The sequence below is a fragment of the Gallus gallus genome, chromosome 35, assembly GCF_016699485.2.
Source record: "Gallus gallus isolate bGalGal1 chromosome 35, bGalGal1.mat.broiler.GRCg7b, whole genome shotgun sequence".
NCBI lineage: Eukaryota > Metazoa > Chordata > Aves > Galliformes > Phasianidae > Gallus > Gallus gallus.
The window spans coordinates 375556-391775 of NC_052566.1; the positions used below are offsets into that span (position 1 = coordinate 375556).

At 62.2% G+C, this 16220-nt stretch overlaps 1 protein-coding gene across 5 annotated transcripts; it reads left to right on the forward strand.

The window, feature by feature from the left end:
- Positions 1–30: 30 nt before the first annotated feature.
- PSMB5 (proteasome subunit beta 5) lies at positions 31–16220 on the forward strand. Of its 5 annotated transcripts, XM_040654983.2 has the most exons (9): positions 31–228; positions 2544–2850; positions 11757–12536; positions 12579–12824; positions 13172–13839; positions 14727–14796; positions 14882–14949; positions 15618–15682; positions 16091–16220. In XM_040654983.2, the coding sequence occupies exons 1-3, from the start codon at positions 49–51 to the stop codon at positions 12032–12034; spliced, it is 765 nt and encodes a 254-aa protein (XP_040510917.1). In that variant the 5' UTR covers positions 31–48; the 3' UTR covers positions 12035–12536; positions 12579–12824; positions 13172–13839; positions 14727–14796; positions 14882–14949; positions 15618–15682; positions 16091–16220. The 5 variants fall into 5 exon arrangements, with proteins under 5 accessions (XP_040510917.1, XP_040510918.1, XP_040510920.1 ...); XM_040654984.2 differs by having other exon boundaries at positions 11757–12824; XM_040654986.2 differs by lacking the exon at positions 12579–12824 and having other exon boundaries at positions 11757–12557.

Consider the following 16220-nt stretch of genomic DNA (forward strand, 5'->3'; position numbering starts at 1 on the left):
TAGGTGGTGCCGTCGCCATTTGCCGGCACCGCCCCCCAGCGCTGCAATATGGCGTTGGCCGACATCGTCCGTCTCCCTCCGGCTTCGGAGGCCCCTTTTGCGCCCCTCGGGGCCCCGCGGGACCTTTCGGGTCCCCCTTCAGAGCTGGCGGTTCGTCCGTGGGGCGGCGCGGATCTGCCCGGGCCCGGCCTGCAACTCCTGCACGGCACCACGACGTTGGCCTTTAAGGTAAGGCCCGAAACCGCCGGGTTTTACCTCAGAATTCGGCCCGGGGCGGCACCGAACCCCTCGGTGGGGGCACCGGGATGCGACGGGAGCGGTTTGTAGCCGTACGAGCCCCAAAACGGCCCTTTTTTACCTCAAAACTTCTCCTGGCGGCGCCTGGAGGGGCTGCGGGTGCCGTTGGTTACCGCAGAGCCCCAAAACCCCCCGAATTTAACCCAAAAAGTCTCCGCTGAGCGGCCCGAAAGCCCCCAAGAGCTCCTTGGAGTCTCATTTCTTACCGTGGGGGCCACAAAATCCCGTTTTTCCGCCCCAAAAACCCCTCTGAGGACCTCCGGCTGCTATGGGAGGCTCTATGGGGTTATAGCCTGCCCTTAAGGACCTCAAAACGTCGCTGCAGGGCCCCATAACCCCATGGTGTGACCCCATAATGTCCTCATAGGGCCCAATAACCCTATATTGGCACCCCATAACCTCCCCCTGGGACCCCGTAACCCCATGGTGCAACCCCTAACCCCATGGTATGACCCCATAACCTCCCCATAGGACCCCATGATCTCATGGTGTGACCCCATAACTTCCCCATAGAACCCCACAACTCCATACTGGGACCCCAAAACCCCATGGTGTGACCCCATAACCTCCCCATAGAACCCCCTAACCCCATGGTGCGACCCCATAACCTCCCCATAGGACCTCCTAACATGACACTGGACCCCCCGCAGCCCCATAACCTCCCTGTAGGACCCCATAACCTCCCTGTAGGATCCCCTAACGTGACGCTGGACCCTCTCTAACCCCATAACCTCCCTGTAGGACCCCATAATCTCCCTGTAGGACCCCATCACCTCCCTGTGGGACCCCCTAACGTGACGCTGGACCCTCTCCAACCCCATCACCTGCCTGTAGGACCCCATGACCTCCCTGTAGGATCCCCTAACGTGACGCTGGACCCTCTCTAACCCCATAACCTCCCTGTAGGACCCCATAATCTCCCTGTAGGACCCCATCACCTCCCTGTGGGACCCCCTAACGTGACGCTGGACCCTCTCCAACCCCATCACCTGCCTGTAGGACCCCATGACCTCCCTGTAGGATCCCCTAACGTGACACTGGACCCTCTCCAACCCCATAACGTCCCTGTAGGACCCCATAACCTCCCTGTAGGACCCTCGAATGTGATGTTGGACCCCCAGCAGCCCCATAACCTCCCTGTAGGACTCTCGAACGTGACGTTGGACCCCCCTGCAGCCCCATCGCTTCCCTGTAGGACCCCATAACCTCCCTGTAGGACCCCATCACCTCTCCGTAGGACCCCCCAACCCCATCATCTCCCTGTAGGACCCCATCATCTCCCTGTAGGACCCCATCACCTCCCTGTAAGATCCCATAACCTCTCCATAGGACCCCCCAACCCCATCATCTCCCTGTAGGACCCCATCATCTCCCTGTAGGACCCCATCACCTCCCTGTAGGACCCCATAACTTCTCCATAGGACCCCACAACCCCATCACCTCCCTGTGGGACCCCATCACCTCCCTGTAGGACCCCATAACCTCTCCATAGGACCCCCCAACCCCATCACCTCCCTGTAGGACCCCATCACCTCCCTGTAGGACCCCATCACCTCCCTGTAGGACCCCATAACTTCTCCATAGGACCGCCCAATCCCATCACCTCCCTGTCGGATGCCCTAACGTGATGCTGGCCCCTCTCTAACCCCATCACCTCCCTGTAGGACCCCATCACCTCCCTGTAGGACCCCATCACCTCCCTGTAGGACCCCATCACCTCTCCATAGGACCCCCCAACCCCATCATCTCCCTGTAGGACCCCATCATCTCCCTGTAGGACCCCATCACCTCCCTGTAGGACCCCATAACTTCTCCATAGGACCCCACAACCCCATCACCTCCCTGTGGGACCCCATCACCTCCCTGTGGGACCCCATCACCTCCCTCTAGGACCCCATAACTTCTCCATAGGACCCCACAACCCCATCACCTCCCTGTGGGACCCCATCACCTCCCTGTGGGACCTCATAATCTCCCTGTAGGACCCCATCACCTCCCTGTAAGATCCCATAACCTCTCCATAGCACCCCCCAACCCCATCACCTCCCTGTAGGACCCCATCACCTCCCTGTAAGATCCCATAACCTCTCCATAGCACCCCCCAACCCCATCACCTCCCTGTAGGACCCCATCACCTCCCTGTAAGACCCCATAACCTCCCTGTAGGACCCCATCACCTCCCCATAGGACCCCCTAACGTGACGCTGGACCCCCCCCAACCCCATAACCTCCCCTTCCCCCCCCAGTTTGCCCACGGCGTGGTGGTGGCGGTGGATTCCCGCGCCACGGCCGGCTCCTACATCGCCTCGCAGACGGTGCAGAAGGTGATAGAGATCAACCCCTCCTTGCTGGGCACCATGGCCGGCGGGGCGGCCGACTGCAGCTTCTGGGAGCGGCTGCTGGCCCGGCAGTGCAGGGTGTACGAGCTGAGGAACAAGGAGCCCATCTCCGTGGCTGCTGCCTCCAAGCTGCTGGCCAACATGGTGTATCAGTACAAGGGCATGGGGCTCAGCATGGGCACCATGATCTGCGGCTGGGACAAACGAGGGCCAGGTGGGTTCAGGGGGGGTCTTTGGGGGGGGTTATGGGGTCTTTGGGGGGGGTTATGGGGTCCTTGGGGGGGTTATGGGGTCTTTGGAGGGGGTTATGGGGTCTTTGGAGGGGGTTATGGAGTCTTTGGGAAGGGTTATGGGGTCTTTAGGTGGGATTATGGGGTCTCTGGGGGGGATAGGAGGGAGTCCTGGGGTCTTAGGGGCGGTTATCTGGTCTTGGAGGGGGTCGTGGGGGTCTTTGGGGGATAGGAGGGGGTTATGGGGTCTTTGTGGGGTCCTGGGGGGTCTTTGAGGGGGGTAGGAAGGAAGCCTGGGGTACGGGAGGGGTGGATGGTGGATCAGTACAAGGGCATGGGGCTCAGCGTGGGCACCATCATCTGCGGCTGGGACAAACGAGGGCCAGGTGGGTTCGGGGGGGGTCCTTGGGAGGGCTTATGGGGTCTTTGGGGGGGGTTATGGGGTCCTTGGGGGGGTTATGGGGTCTTTGGAGGGGGTTATGGGGTCTTTGGAGGGGGTTATGGAGTCTTTGGGAAGGGTTATGGGGTCTTTAGGTGGGATTATGGGGTCTCTGGAGGGGATAGGAGGGAGTCCTGGGGTCTTAGGGGCGGTTATCTGGTCTTGGAGGGGGTCGTGGGGGTCTTTGGGGGATAGGAGGGGGTTATGGGGTCTTTGTGGGGTCCTGGGGGGTCTTTGAGGGGGGTAGGAAGGAAGCCTGGGGTACGGGAGGGGTGGATGGTGGATCAGTACAAGGGCATGGGGCTCAGCATGGGCACCATCATCTGCGGCTGGGACAAACGAGGGCCAGGTGGGTTCGGGGGGGTCTTTGGGGGGGTTGTGGGGTTCTTTGAGGGGCTTATGGGGTCCTTGGGAGGGGTTATGGGGTCTTTAGGCGGGGTTATGGGGTCTTAGGGAGGGGTATGGGGTGTTTGGGAGGGGTTATGGGGTCTTTGGAGGGGGTTATGGAGTCTTTGGGAGGGGTTATGGGGTCTTTAGGTGGGATTATGGGGTCTCTGGGGTGGGTAGGAGGGAGTCCTGGGGTCTTCAGAGGGGATTGTGGGGTCTTAGGGGCGGTTATCTGGTCTTGGAGGGGGTCGTGGGGGTCTTTGGGGGATAGGAGGGGGTTATGGGGTCTTTGTGGGGTCCTGGGGGGTCTTTGAGGGGGGTAGGAAGGAAGCCTGGGGTACGGGAGGGGTGGATGGTGTATCAGTACAAGGGCATGGGGCTCAGCCTGGGCACCATGATCTGTGGCTGGGACAAACAAGGGCCAGGTGGGTTCGGGGGGGTCTTTGGGGGGGGGGTTATGGGGTTCTTTGAGGGGCTTATGGGGTCCTTGGGTGGGGTTATGGGGTCTTTAGGCGGGGTTATGGGGTCTTTAGGCGGGGTTATGGGGTCTTAGGGAGGGGTATGGGGTCTTAGGGAGGGTTATGGGGTGTTTGGAGGGGGTTATGGGGTCTTTGGGAGGGGTTATGGGGTCTTTAGGTGGGATTAAAGGGTCTCTGGGGGGGGTAGGAGGGAGTCCTGGGGTCTTCAGAGGGGATTGTGGGGTCTTAGGGGCGGTTATCTGGTCTTGGAGGGGGTCGTGGGGGTCCTTGGGGGATAGGAGGGGGTTATGGGGTCTTTGTGGGGTCCTGGGGGGTCTTTGAGGGGGGTAGGAAGGAAGCCTGGGGTACGGGAGGGGTGGATGGTGGATCAGTACAAGGGCATGGGGCTCAGCATGGGCACCATCATCTGCGGCTGGGACAAACGAGGGCCAGGTGGGTTCGGGGGGGTCTTTGGGGGGGTTGTGGGGTTCTTTGAGGGGCTTATGGGGTCCTTGGGAGGGGTTATGGGGTGTTTGGGAGGGGTTATGGGGTCTTAGGAGAGGTTACGGGGTCCTTGAGAGGGCTTATGGGGTCTTTGGGACGGCTTATGGGGTCTTATAGGGGATTGTGGGGTCTTAGGGGGGGGTTATGGGGTCCTCGGGGGGGTTATGGAGTCTTTAGAAGGGTTTATGGGTTGCTACAGGGGACTGTGGGGTCTTAGGGGAGGTTATAGGGTCCTTGAGAGGGCTTATGGGGTCCTTGGGAGGGCTTATGGGGTTATAGGGTGTTTGGAGGGGGTTATGGGGTCTTTGGAGGGGACTATGGGGTCTTGGGGGGGTTATGGGGTCTTAGGGAGGGTTGTGGGGTGTTTGGAGGGAGTTATGGGGTCCTTGGGAGGGCTTATGGGGTCTTGGGGTGGGTAGGAGGGAGTCCTGGGGTCTTCGGAGGGGATTGTGGGGTCTTAGGGGCGGTTATCTGGTCTTGGAGGGGGTCGTGGGGTCTTTGGGGGATAGGAGGGGGTTATGGGGTCTTTGTGGGATCCTGGGGGGTCTTTGAGGGGGGTAGGAAGGAAGCCTGGGGTACGGGAGGGGTGGATGGTGGATCAGTACAAGGGCATGGGGCTCAGCGTGGGCACCATCATCTGCGGCTGGGACAAACGAGGGCCAGGTGGGTTCGGGGGGGTCCTTGGGGGGGGGTTATGGGGTCTTTGGGGGGGGTTATGGGGTCTTTGGGGGGGTTCTGGGGTGTTTGGGAGGGGTTATGGGGTCTTAGGAGAGGTTACGGGGTCCTTGAGAGGGCTTATGGGGTCTTTGGGACGGCTTATGGGGTCTTATAGGGGATTGTGGGGTCTTAGGGAGGGGTTATGGGGTCCTCGGGGGGGTTATGGAGTCTTTAGAAGGGTTTATGGGTTGCTACAGGGGACTGTGGGGTCTTAGGGGAGGTTATAGGGTCCTTGAGAGGGCTTATGGGGTCCTTGGGAGGGCTTATGGGGTTATAGGGTGTTTGGAGGGGGTTATGGGGTCTTTGGAGGGGACTATGGGGTCTTGGGGGGGTTATGGGGTCTTAGGGAGGGTTGTGGGGTGTTTGGAGGGAGTTATGGGGTCCTTGGGAGGGCTTATGGGGTCTTGGGGTGGGTAGGAGGGAGTCCTGGGGTCTTCGGAGGGGATTGTGGGGTCTTAGGGGCGGTTATCTGGTCTTGGAGGGGGTCGTGGGGTCTTTGGGGGATAGGAGGGGGTTATGGGGTCTTTGTGGGGTCCTGGGGGGTCTTTGAGGGGGGTAGGAAGGAAGCCTGGGGTACGGGAGGGGTGGATGGTGGATCAGTACAAGGGCATGGGGCTCAGCGTGGGCACCATCATCTGCGGCTGGGACAAACGAGGGCCAGGTGGGTTCGGGGGGGGTCCTTGGGGGGGGTTATGGGGTCTTTGGGGGGGGTTATGGGGTCCTTGGGGGGGTTATGGGGTCTTTGGAGGGGGTTATGGGGTCTTTGGAGGGGGTTATGGAGTCTTTGGGAAGGGTTATGGGGTCTTTAGGTGGGATTATGGGGTCTCTGGGGGGGATAGGAGGGAGTCCTGGGGTCTTAGGGGCGGTTATCTGGTCTTGGAGGGGGTCGTGGGGGTCTTTGGGGGATAGGAGGGGGTTATGGGGTCTTTGTGGGGTCCTGGGGGGTCTTTGAGGGGGGTAGGAAGGAAGCCTGGGGTACGGGAGGGGTGGATGGTGGATCAGTACAAGGGCATGGGGCTCAGCATGGGCACCATCATCTGCGGCTGGGACAAACGAGGGCCAGGTGGGTTCGGGGGGGTCTTTGGGGGGGGGTTATGGGGTCCTTGGGGGGGGTTATGGGGTCTTTGGGGGGGTTCTGGGGTGTTTGGGAGGGGTTATGGGGTCCTCGGGGGGGTTATGGAGTCTTTAGAAGGGTTTATGGGTTGCTACAGGGGACTGTGGGGTCTTAGGGGAGGTTATAGGATCCTTCAGAGGGCTTATGGGGTCCTTGGGAGGGCTTATGGGGTTATAGGCTGTTTGGAGGGGGTTATGGGGTCTTTGGAGGGGACTATGGGGTCTTGGGGGGGTTATGGGGTCTTAGGGAGGGTTGTGGGGTGTTTGGAGGGAGTTATGGGGCGTTTGGAGGGCTTATGGGGTCCTTGGGAGGGCTTATGGGGTCTTGGGGTGGGTAGGAGGGAGTCCTGGGGTCTTCAGAGGGGATTGTGGGGTCTTAGGGGCGGTTATCTGGTCTTGGAGGGGGTCGTGGGGTCTTTGGGGGATAGGAGGGGGTTATGGGGTCTTTGTGGGATCCTGGGGGGTCTTTGAGGGGGGTAGGAAGGAAGCCTGGGGTACGGGAGGGGTGGATGGTGGATCAGTACAAGGGCATGGGGCTCAGCGTGGGCACCATCATCTGCGGCTGGGACAAACGAGGGCCAGGTGGGTTCGGGGGGGTCCTTGGGGGGGGGTTATGGGGTCTTTGGGGGGGGTTATGGGGTCTTTGGGGGGGTTCTGGGGTGTTTGGGAGGGGTTATGGGGTCTTAGGAGAGGTTACGGGGTCCTTGAGAGGGCTTATGGGGTCTTTGGGACGGCTTATGGGGTCTTATAGGGGATTGTGGGGTCTTAGGGAGGGGTTATGGGGTCCTCGGGGGGGTTATGGAGTCTTTAGAAGGGTTTATGGGTTGCTACAGGGGACTGTGGGGTCTTAGGGGAGGTTATAGGGTCCTTGAGAGGGCTTATGGGGTCCTTGGGAGGGCTTATGGGGTTATAGGGTGTTTGGAGGGGGTTATGGGGTCTTTGGAGGGGACTATGGGGTCTTGGGGGGGTTATGGGGTCTTAGGGAGGGTTGTGGGGTGTTTGGAGGGAGTTATGGGGTCCTTGGGAGGGCTTATGGGGTCTTGGGGTGGGTAGGAGGGAGTCCTGGGGTCTTCGGAGGGGATTGTGGGGTCTTAGGGGCGGTTATCTGGTCTTGGAGGGGGTCGTGGGGTCTTTGGGGGATAGGAGGGGGTTATGGGGTCTTTGTGGGGTCCTGGGGGGTCTTTGAGGGGGGTAGGAAGGAAGCCTGGGGTACGGGAGGGGTGGATGGTGGATCAGTACAAGGGCATGGGGCTCAGCGTGGGCACCATCATCTGCGGCTGGGACAAACGAGGGCCAGGTGGGTTCGGGGGGGGTCCTTGGGGGGGGTTATGGGGTCTTTGGGGGGGGTTATGGGGTCCTTGGGGGGGTTATGGGGTCTTTGGAGGGGGTTATGGGGTCTTTGGAGGGGGTTATGGAGTCTTTGGGAAGGGTTATGGGGTCTTTAGGTGGGATTATGGGGTCTCTGGGGGGGATAGGAGGGAGTCCTGGGGTCTTAGGGGCGGTTATCTGGTCTTGGAGGGGGTCGTGGGGGTCTTTGGGGGATAGGAGGGGGTTATGGGGTCTTTGTGGGGTCCTGGGGGGTCTTTGAGGGGGGTAGGAAGGAAGCCTGGGGTACGGGAGGGGTGGATGGTGGATCAGTACAAGGGCATGGGGCTCAGCATGGGCACCATCATCTGCGGCTGGGACAAACGAGGGCCAGGTGGGTTCGGGGGGGTCTTTGGGGGGGGGTTATGGGGTCCTTGGGGGGGGTTATGGGGTCTTTGGGGGGGTTCTGGGGTGTTTGGGAGGGGTTATGGGGTCCTCGGGGGGGTTATGGAGTCTTTAGAAGGGTTTATGGGTTGCTACAGGGGACTGTGGGGTCTTAGGGGAGGTTATAGGATCCTTCAGAGGGCTTATGGGGTCCTTGGGAGGGCTTATGGGGTTATAGGCTGTTTGGAGGGGGTTATGGGGTCTTTGGAGGGGACTATGGGGTCTTGGGGGGGTTATGGGGTCTTAGGGAGGGTTGTGGGGTGTTTGGAGGGAGTTATGGGGCGTTTGGAGGGCTTATGGGGTCCTTGGGAGGGCTTATGGGGTCTTGGGGTGGGTAGGAGGGAGTCCTGGGGTCTTCAGAGGGGATTGTGGGGTCTTAGGGGCGGTTATCTGGTCTTGGAGGGGTCGTGGGGTCTTTGGGGGATAGGAGGGGGTTATGGGTTCTTTGTGGGGTCCTGGGGGGTCTTTGAGGGGGGTAGGAAGGAGGCCTGGGGTACGGGAGGGGTGGATGGTGGATCAGTACAAGGGCATGGGGCTCAGCATGGGCACCATCATCTGCGGCTGGGACAAACGAGGGCCAGGTGGGTTCGGGGGGGTCCTTGGGGGGGGGGTTATGGGGTCTTTGGGGGGGGTTATGGGGTCTTTGGGGGGGTTCTGGGGTGTTTGGGAGGGGTTATGGGGTCTTAGGAGAGGTTACGGGGTCCTTGAGAGGGCTTATGGGGTCTTTGGGACGGCTTATGGGGTCTTATAGGGGATTGTGGGGTCTTAGGGGGGGGTTATGGGGTCCTCGGGGGGGTTATGGAGTCTTTAGAAGGGTTTATGGGTTGCTACAGGGAACTGTGGGGTCTTAGGGGAGGTTATAGGGTCCTTGAGAGGGCTTATGGGGTCCTTGGGAGGGCTTATGGGGTTATAGGGTGTTTGGAGGGGGTTATGGGGTCTTTGGAGGGGACTATGGGGTCTTGGGGGGGTTATGGGGTCTTAGGGAGGGTTGTGGGGTGTTTGGAGGGAGTTATGGGGTCCTTGGGAGGGCTTATGGGGTCTTGGGGTGGGTAGGAGGGAGTCCTGGGGTCTTCGGAGGGGATTGTGGGGTCTTAGGGGCGGTTATCTGGTCTTGGAGGGGGTCGTGGGGTCTTTGGGGGATAGGAGGGGGTTATGGGGTCTTTGTGGGGTCCTGGGGGGTCTTTGAGGGGGGTAGGAAGGAAGCCTGGGGTACGGGAGGGGTGGATGGTGGATCAGTACAAGGGCATGGGGCTCAGCGTGGGCACCATCATCTGCGGCTGGGACAAACGAGGGCCAGGTGGGTTCGGGGGGGTCTTTGGGGGGCTTATGGGGTCCTTGGGAGGGCTTATGGGGTCTTTGGGAGGGCTTATGGGATCTTATAGGGGATTGTGAGGTCTTAGGGGAGGTTACGGGGTCCTTCGGAGGGCTTATGGGATCTTTGGGGGGGGGTTATGGGGTCTTAGGGAGGGTTATGGGGTCCTTCGGAGGGCTTATGGGGTCTTAGGGGGGAGGTTATGGGGTCTTAGGGAGGGTTATGGGATGTTTGGAGGGGGTTATGGGGTCTTTGGGAGGGGTTGTGGGGTTTTAGGGGGGGTTATGGGGTCTTAGGGAGGGTTATGGGGTGTTTGAAGGGGGTTATGGGGTGTTTGGGAGGGGTTATGGGGTCTTGGGGAGGGTTCTGGGGTCTCTGGGGGGATAGGAGTGGATTCTGGGGTCTTTGGAGGGGGTAGGAGGTCCCTCCCCACCACCAAACCCCTCTTCCCCCCCACCCAGAACCCCTCCCCAGCCCCCATTTACCCCCCCTCCCCAAGAGCCCCCACCAACCCCCACTTCCCCCCCTTCCCCAAACCCCTCCCCTCCCCAAAAGCCCCCACCAACCCCCATTCCCCCCCAAAAGCCCCCATTCCCCCCCCCAAAAGCCCCCATTCCCCCCCCCTCCCCTCCCCAAGAGCCCCCACCAACCCCCATTTCCCCCCCTCTGCCCCCTCCCCAAAAGCCCCCATCAAACCCCATTCTCCGCCCCCACCAACCCCCATTCGCCCCCAAAAGCCCCCACCAACCCCCATTCCCCCCCCACCAACCCCCATCCCCCAAAAGCCCCCACCAACCCCCATTCCCCACCCCAAAAGCCCCCATTTCCCCCCCCCTCCAAAAGCCCCCACCAACCCCCATTCCTCCCCCTCTGCCCCCTCCCCAAAAGCCCCCATCAACCCCCATCCCCCCCCTCCCCAAAAGCCCCCATCAACCCCCATCCCCCCCCTCCCCAAAAGCCCCCACTAACCCCCATTCCCTCCCCCAACCAACCCCCATTCCCCCCTCCCCAAAAGCCCCCACCAACCCCCATTCCCCCCCCTCCGCCCCCTCCCCAAAACCCCCACCAACCCCCATTCCCCCCTCCCCAAAAGCCCCACCAACCCCCATTCCCCCCCCTTCCCCAACCCCCCCCTCCCCAAAAGCCCCCACCAACCCCCATTCCCCACCCCAAAAGCCCCCATTTCCCCCCCCCCTCCAAAAGCCCCCACCAACCCCAATTCCCCCCCCTCCCCTCCCCAAGAGCCCCCACCAACCCCCATTCCCCCCAACCAACCCCCATTCCCCCCTCCCCAAAAGCCCCCACCAACCCCCATTCCCCCCCCTCCGCCCCCTCCCCAAAAGCCCCCATCAACCCCCATTCCCCCCTCCCCAAAAGCCCCACTAACCCCCATTCCCCCCCCAACCAACCCCCATTCCCCCCTCCCCAAAAGCCCCCACCAACCCCCATTCCCCCCCCTCCGCCCCCTCCCCAAAAGCCCCCATCAACCCCCATTCCCCTCTCCCCAAAACCCCCACCAAACCCCATTCCCTCCCCCAACCAACCCCCATTCCCCCCTCCCCAAAAGCCCCCACCAACCCCCATTCCCCCCCCTCCCCTCCCCAAGAGCCCCCACCAACCCCCATTCCTCCCCCTCTGCCCCCTCCCCAAAAGCCCCCATCAACCCCCATTCCCCCCTCCCCAAAAGCCCCACCAACCCCCATTCCCCCCCAAAAGCCCCCATCCCCCCCCTCCCCAAAAGCCCCCACTAACCCCCATTCCCTCCCCCAACCAACCCCCATTCCCCCCTCCCCAAAAGCCCCCACCAACCCCCATTCCTCCCCCTCTGCCCCCTCCCCAAAAGCCCCCATCAACCCCCATTCCCCTCTCCCCAAAACCCCCACCAAACCCCATTCCCCTCTCCCCAAAACCCCCACCAACCCCCATTCCCCCCCCTTCCCCAACCCCCCCCCCTCCCCAAGAGCCCCCACCAACCCCCATTCCCCCCAACCAACCCCCATTCCCCCCTCCCCAAAAGCCCCCAGCAACCCCCATTCCCCCCCCTCCGCCCCCTCCCCAAAAGCCCCCACCAACCCCCATTCCCCCCCAAAAGCCCCCATTCCCCCCCCGTCCCCAAAAGCCCCCATTCCCCCCCCCAAAAGCCCCCATCCCCCCCCCGAAAGCCCCCATTCCCCCCCCAAGAGCCCCCCCCAACCTCCCCTCCCCCCGCAGGCCTTTACTACGTGGACAGCGAAGGCACGCGCATCCCGGGCGAGGCGTTTGCGGTGGGCTCGGGTTCGAGCTACGCGTACGGCGTGCTGGACGGCGGGCGGCGGCCCGACATGGCGACCGACGAAGCCCTGGAGCTGGCCCGGCGCGCCATCTTCCAGGCGGCCCGGCGCGACGCCTACTCGGGGGGCAGCGTCACCGTGTACCACGTGGGGCCGCGGGGCTGGCGCCGCGTCTCCAGCCACGACGTGGCGGGGCTGCACGACGGCTACGGCGGGTAACGGGCCTCAAACATGGCGGCGGGACGACATGGCGGCCTCGCGTTGGCGTCTTGTGTTCTTGGGGGTCCTCCAGGGGGGGTTGGGGTCCTCCAGGGTGGGTTGGGGGTCCTCCATGGTGGGTTGAGGCCTCAAACATGGCGGCGGGACAAGATGGCGGCCTCGCGTTGGCATCTTGTGTTCTTGGGGGGCTTCCAGGGGCGGTTGGGGGTCCTCCGTGGGTTGGAAGTCCTCCAGGGTGGGTTGGGGGTCCTCCAAGGTGGGTTGGGGGTCCTCCAAGGCGGGTAACGGGCCTCAAACATGGCGGCTGGACAAGATGGCGGCCTCGCGTTGGCATCTTGTGTTCTTGGGGGTCTTCCAGGGTGGGTTGGGGGTCCTCCAAGGTGGGTTGGGGGTCCTCCAGGGTGGGTTGAGGCCTCAAACATGGCGGCGGGACGACATGGCGGCCTCGCGTTGGCATCTTGTGTTCTTGGGGGTCCTCCAGGGGCGGTTGGGGTCCTCCAAGGTGGGTTGGGGGTCCTCCAGGGTGGGTTGGGGGTCCTCCAAGGTGGGTAACGGGCCTCAAACATGGCGGCGGGACGACATGGCGGCCTCGCGTTGGCGTCTTGTGTTCTTGGGGGGCTTCCAGGGTGGGTTGGAGGTCCTCCAGGGTGGGTTGGGGGTCCTCCAAGGTGGGTTGGGGCATCAAACATGGCGGTGGGACAAGATGGCGGCCTCGCGTTGGCGTCTTGTGTTCTTGGGGGGCTTCCAGGGGGCGTTGGGGTCCTCCAAGGTGGGTTGGGGGTCCTCCAAGGTGGGTTGGGGCATCAAACATGGCGGTGGGACAAGATGGCGGCCTCGCGTTGGCGTCTTGTGTTCTTGGGGGGCTTCCAGGGGGCGTTGGGGTCCTCCAAGGTGGGTTGGGGGTCCTCCAGGGTGGGTTGAGGCCTCAAACATGGCGGCGGGACGACATGGCGGCCTCGCGTTGGCGTCTTGTGTTCTTGGGGGGCTTCCAGGGCGGGTTGGGGGTCCTCCAAGATGGGTTGGGGGTCCTCCAGGGTGGGTTGAGGCCTCAAACATGGCGGCGGGACAAGATGGCGGCCTCGCGTTGGCGTCTTGTGTTCTTGGGGGTCCTCCAGGGTGGGTTGGGGGTCCTCCAAGGTGGGTAACGGGCCTCAAACATGGCGGCGGGACGACATGGCGGCCTCGCGTTGGCGTCTTGTGTTCTTGGGGGGCTTCCAGGGGGCGTTGGGGTCCTCCAAGGTGGGTTGGGGGTCCTCCAGGGTGGGTTGAGGCCTCAAACATGGCGGTGGGACAAGATGGCGGCCTCGCGTTGGCGTCTTGTGTTCTTGGGGGGCTTCCAGGGTGGGTTGGGGTCCTCCAGGGTGGGTTGGGGGTCCTCCAAGGTGGGTTGGGGGTCCTCCAAGGCGGGTAACGGGCCTCAAACATGGCGGCTGGACAAGATGGCGGCCTCGCGTTGGCATCTTGTGTTCTTGGGGGTCCTCCAGGGTGGGTTGGGGGTCCTCCAAGGTGGGTTGGGGTCCTCCGATTACGGAAGCGGGATCCGTCGGACGTCTCCTTCCGGTCCTGCCAACGCGCTACTTCCGGTCTCCGTACGGCAAAATGGCGGCCCCCGGCACATTCCCGGAATGAAGACTGCGGCTCCCTGTTAGAACTTCCGGCCTTTTTGCGTCTACTTCCGCTCGCTGAAGGGAAGCTGGCGCTGACCGTGCCGGAAGTACTGTTTAAATAAAACGGAAGTCACGTAACGCGCGTGTCCGGAAGTTCCGGTGGGGGCATAATGGCGGCGCGCAAAGCGCTGCGGATCGGTAATGGCCGCGCGGGGCGGTGTGGGGCGTTTTGGGTGGTGTTGGCGGCGGCCCTGGGGGGCTGTGGGTCTCTATGGGGTTTCTATGGGGTCTCTGTTGGATTCTATGGGTCTCTGGGGTTTCTGTGGGGCTCTGTGCGGCCTCTATAGGGCTCTGTGGGTCTCTATGGGCTGCTCGGAGGTCTATATAGAACTGTATGGGTCTCTATGGGGCGCTATGGGGACCATATGGAACTATATGAGTCTCTATGGGTCGCTATGGGGTCCATATGGAACTGTATGGGTCTCTATGGGGCTCTGTGGGGTCTCTATGGGTCGCTATGGGGTCCATATGGAACTTCATGGGTCTCTGTGGGGCGCTATGGGTCTCAGTGGGTCACTAGAGCTCTCTGTGGGATCTCTATGGGGTATCTGTGGGTCCAGTGGGTCTCTATGGGTCGCTGTTGCTCTGTGGGGCTGTCTGAGGTCTCTATGGGTTCTCTATGGGGCGCTGTAGCTCTCTGTGGGGTCGCCATGGGTCTCCGTGGGTCCCTGTCGGTTCTCTGTGGGTCCCTATGGGGCTCTATGGGTCCCTGTGGGGTCTCCGTGGGGCCCTATTGTGTCTCTATGGGTCCCTATGGGGTCTCTGTGTGTCTCTATGGGGTCTCTGTGGGGTCTCAGTGGGGCCCTATTGTGTCTCTGTGGGTCCCTGTCGGTTCTCTGAGTGTCCCTATGGGGCTCTAGGGTCCCTATGGGGCTCTATGGGTCCCTGTGGGGTCTCAGTGGGGCCCTATTGTGTCTCTATGGGTCCCTATGGATCTCTGTGTGTCCCTATGGGGTCTCTATGGTCTCTATGGGTCCCTATGGGGTCTCTATGGGTCCCTATGGATCCCTATGTGTCTCCCCCAGCGGAGCTCCGCTCCCTCTCTGCCCGCCCCATTCCTGCGGCCCCACAGCGCATCGGCCAATGGCGCGTCAGGTGAGAGGGGAGGGGAAGGGGGGGCGAGCAGGGCGGGGCTCGGTGAGGTGGACGTGGCCTCATTTGCATAACTAATTACCCCCAGCAAAGGCTTGGCCCCCGGCAGTTCGGGCTATGGGCCCCTCCGTGACCTCCCTGATTGGTCCTTTGTGGGTGAGCCAAAATCCCCCCCCCCCTCACCCCATATTTGGGCCCCCTTTCTCCTGACCCCGCCCCCTTTCTCCTGGCCCCGCCCCCTTTCTCCTTGCCCCACCCCCTTTTGCACACTCTGTTCCCATTGGTCCCTTTTGTTGGGTTTGGCTCCGCCCCCCTCCAGCCAGCCATTTCTTCATTCCCCGTGGCCACGCCCCATTGCTAAGCCACGCCCCCTTCTTTTATAGCCACGCCCCCTTCACCCCAGCTCTTCCTATTGGTCCGTTTCAAGTAGCGTGGCTCCGCCCCCGCAATTCTTCCATCCATTCACCTGAGGCCCTCCTTGCTAAGCCACGCCCCTTTCCTTATGGCCACGCCCCATTTATTGGCCCCACCCCCCCTTCCCACACCTTGTTCCTATTGGTCCATTTGGGTGTTGTGTCTCCACCCCGCCCTCCAATCTCTTCCCCTATTTGCTCACCTTAGGCCACGCCCCTTTCCCTCTGACCACGCCCCCTCCCCTTGGCCACGCCCCATTTCCCATGACCCCGCCCCCATTTCCCACCCTTCGTTCCTATTGGTCCGTTTTGGGCTCCGTGGCCCCACCCCCTCCCCTCCCTCCATCCCAACGAGGCCACGCCCCCTCTCTAAGCCACGCCCTCTTTCCTTCTGGCCACGCCCCCTTCAAGATGGCCGCCCAGCTCCCCTGTGGGCGGGGCAGCTGCGCCGTCGCCATGACAACGAGGAAGTTGCCGTGAGTTTGGCTCCGCCCCTTCCGCCCCACTGACCGCACCACCTTCCTACTGGGGCTCTATGGGGCGGTTATGGTGTGGATATAGGGCGCTGTGGGGTGGTTATGGGGCTCTGTGGGTCACAGAGGTGGTTATGGGGCTCTGTGGGGAACTTATGGGGCTTTAGGGGACTGTTTTGGGGCACAGAGGTGGTTATGGGGCACTTATTGGGCTTTACGGGGCAGTTATGGGTCTCCATGGGGTGGTTATGGGGCACAATGGGGCAGTTGTGGGTCCCTATGGGTTCTCCAATTGAGCCCCGTTGATCCCTTTAGCCCCGCCCCTCCCCCTTTAGCCCCGCCCCTTTGTGACCGCTCCCCCCTTTAGCCCCGCCCCTTTGTGACCGCTCCCCCCTCTGGCTCCGCCCCCAGCGCCGCGCCGTCGCTCTCATCCAATCAATGGACGCCGCTCGGGAGAGGGGGCGGGGCTTATCCCTCAAGCCCCGCCCCTCGCTGCGCCCCAAAGGCTCCTCCCCCAAATCAATAAAAGACGAATGATGAA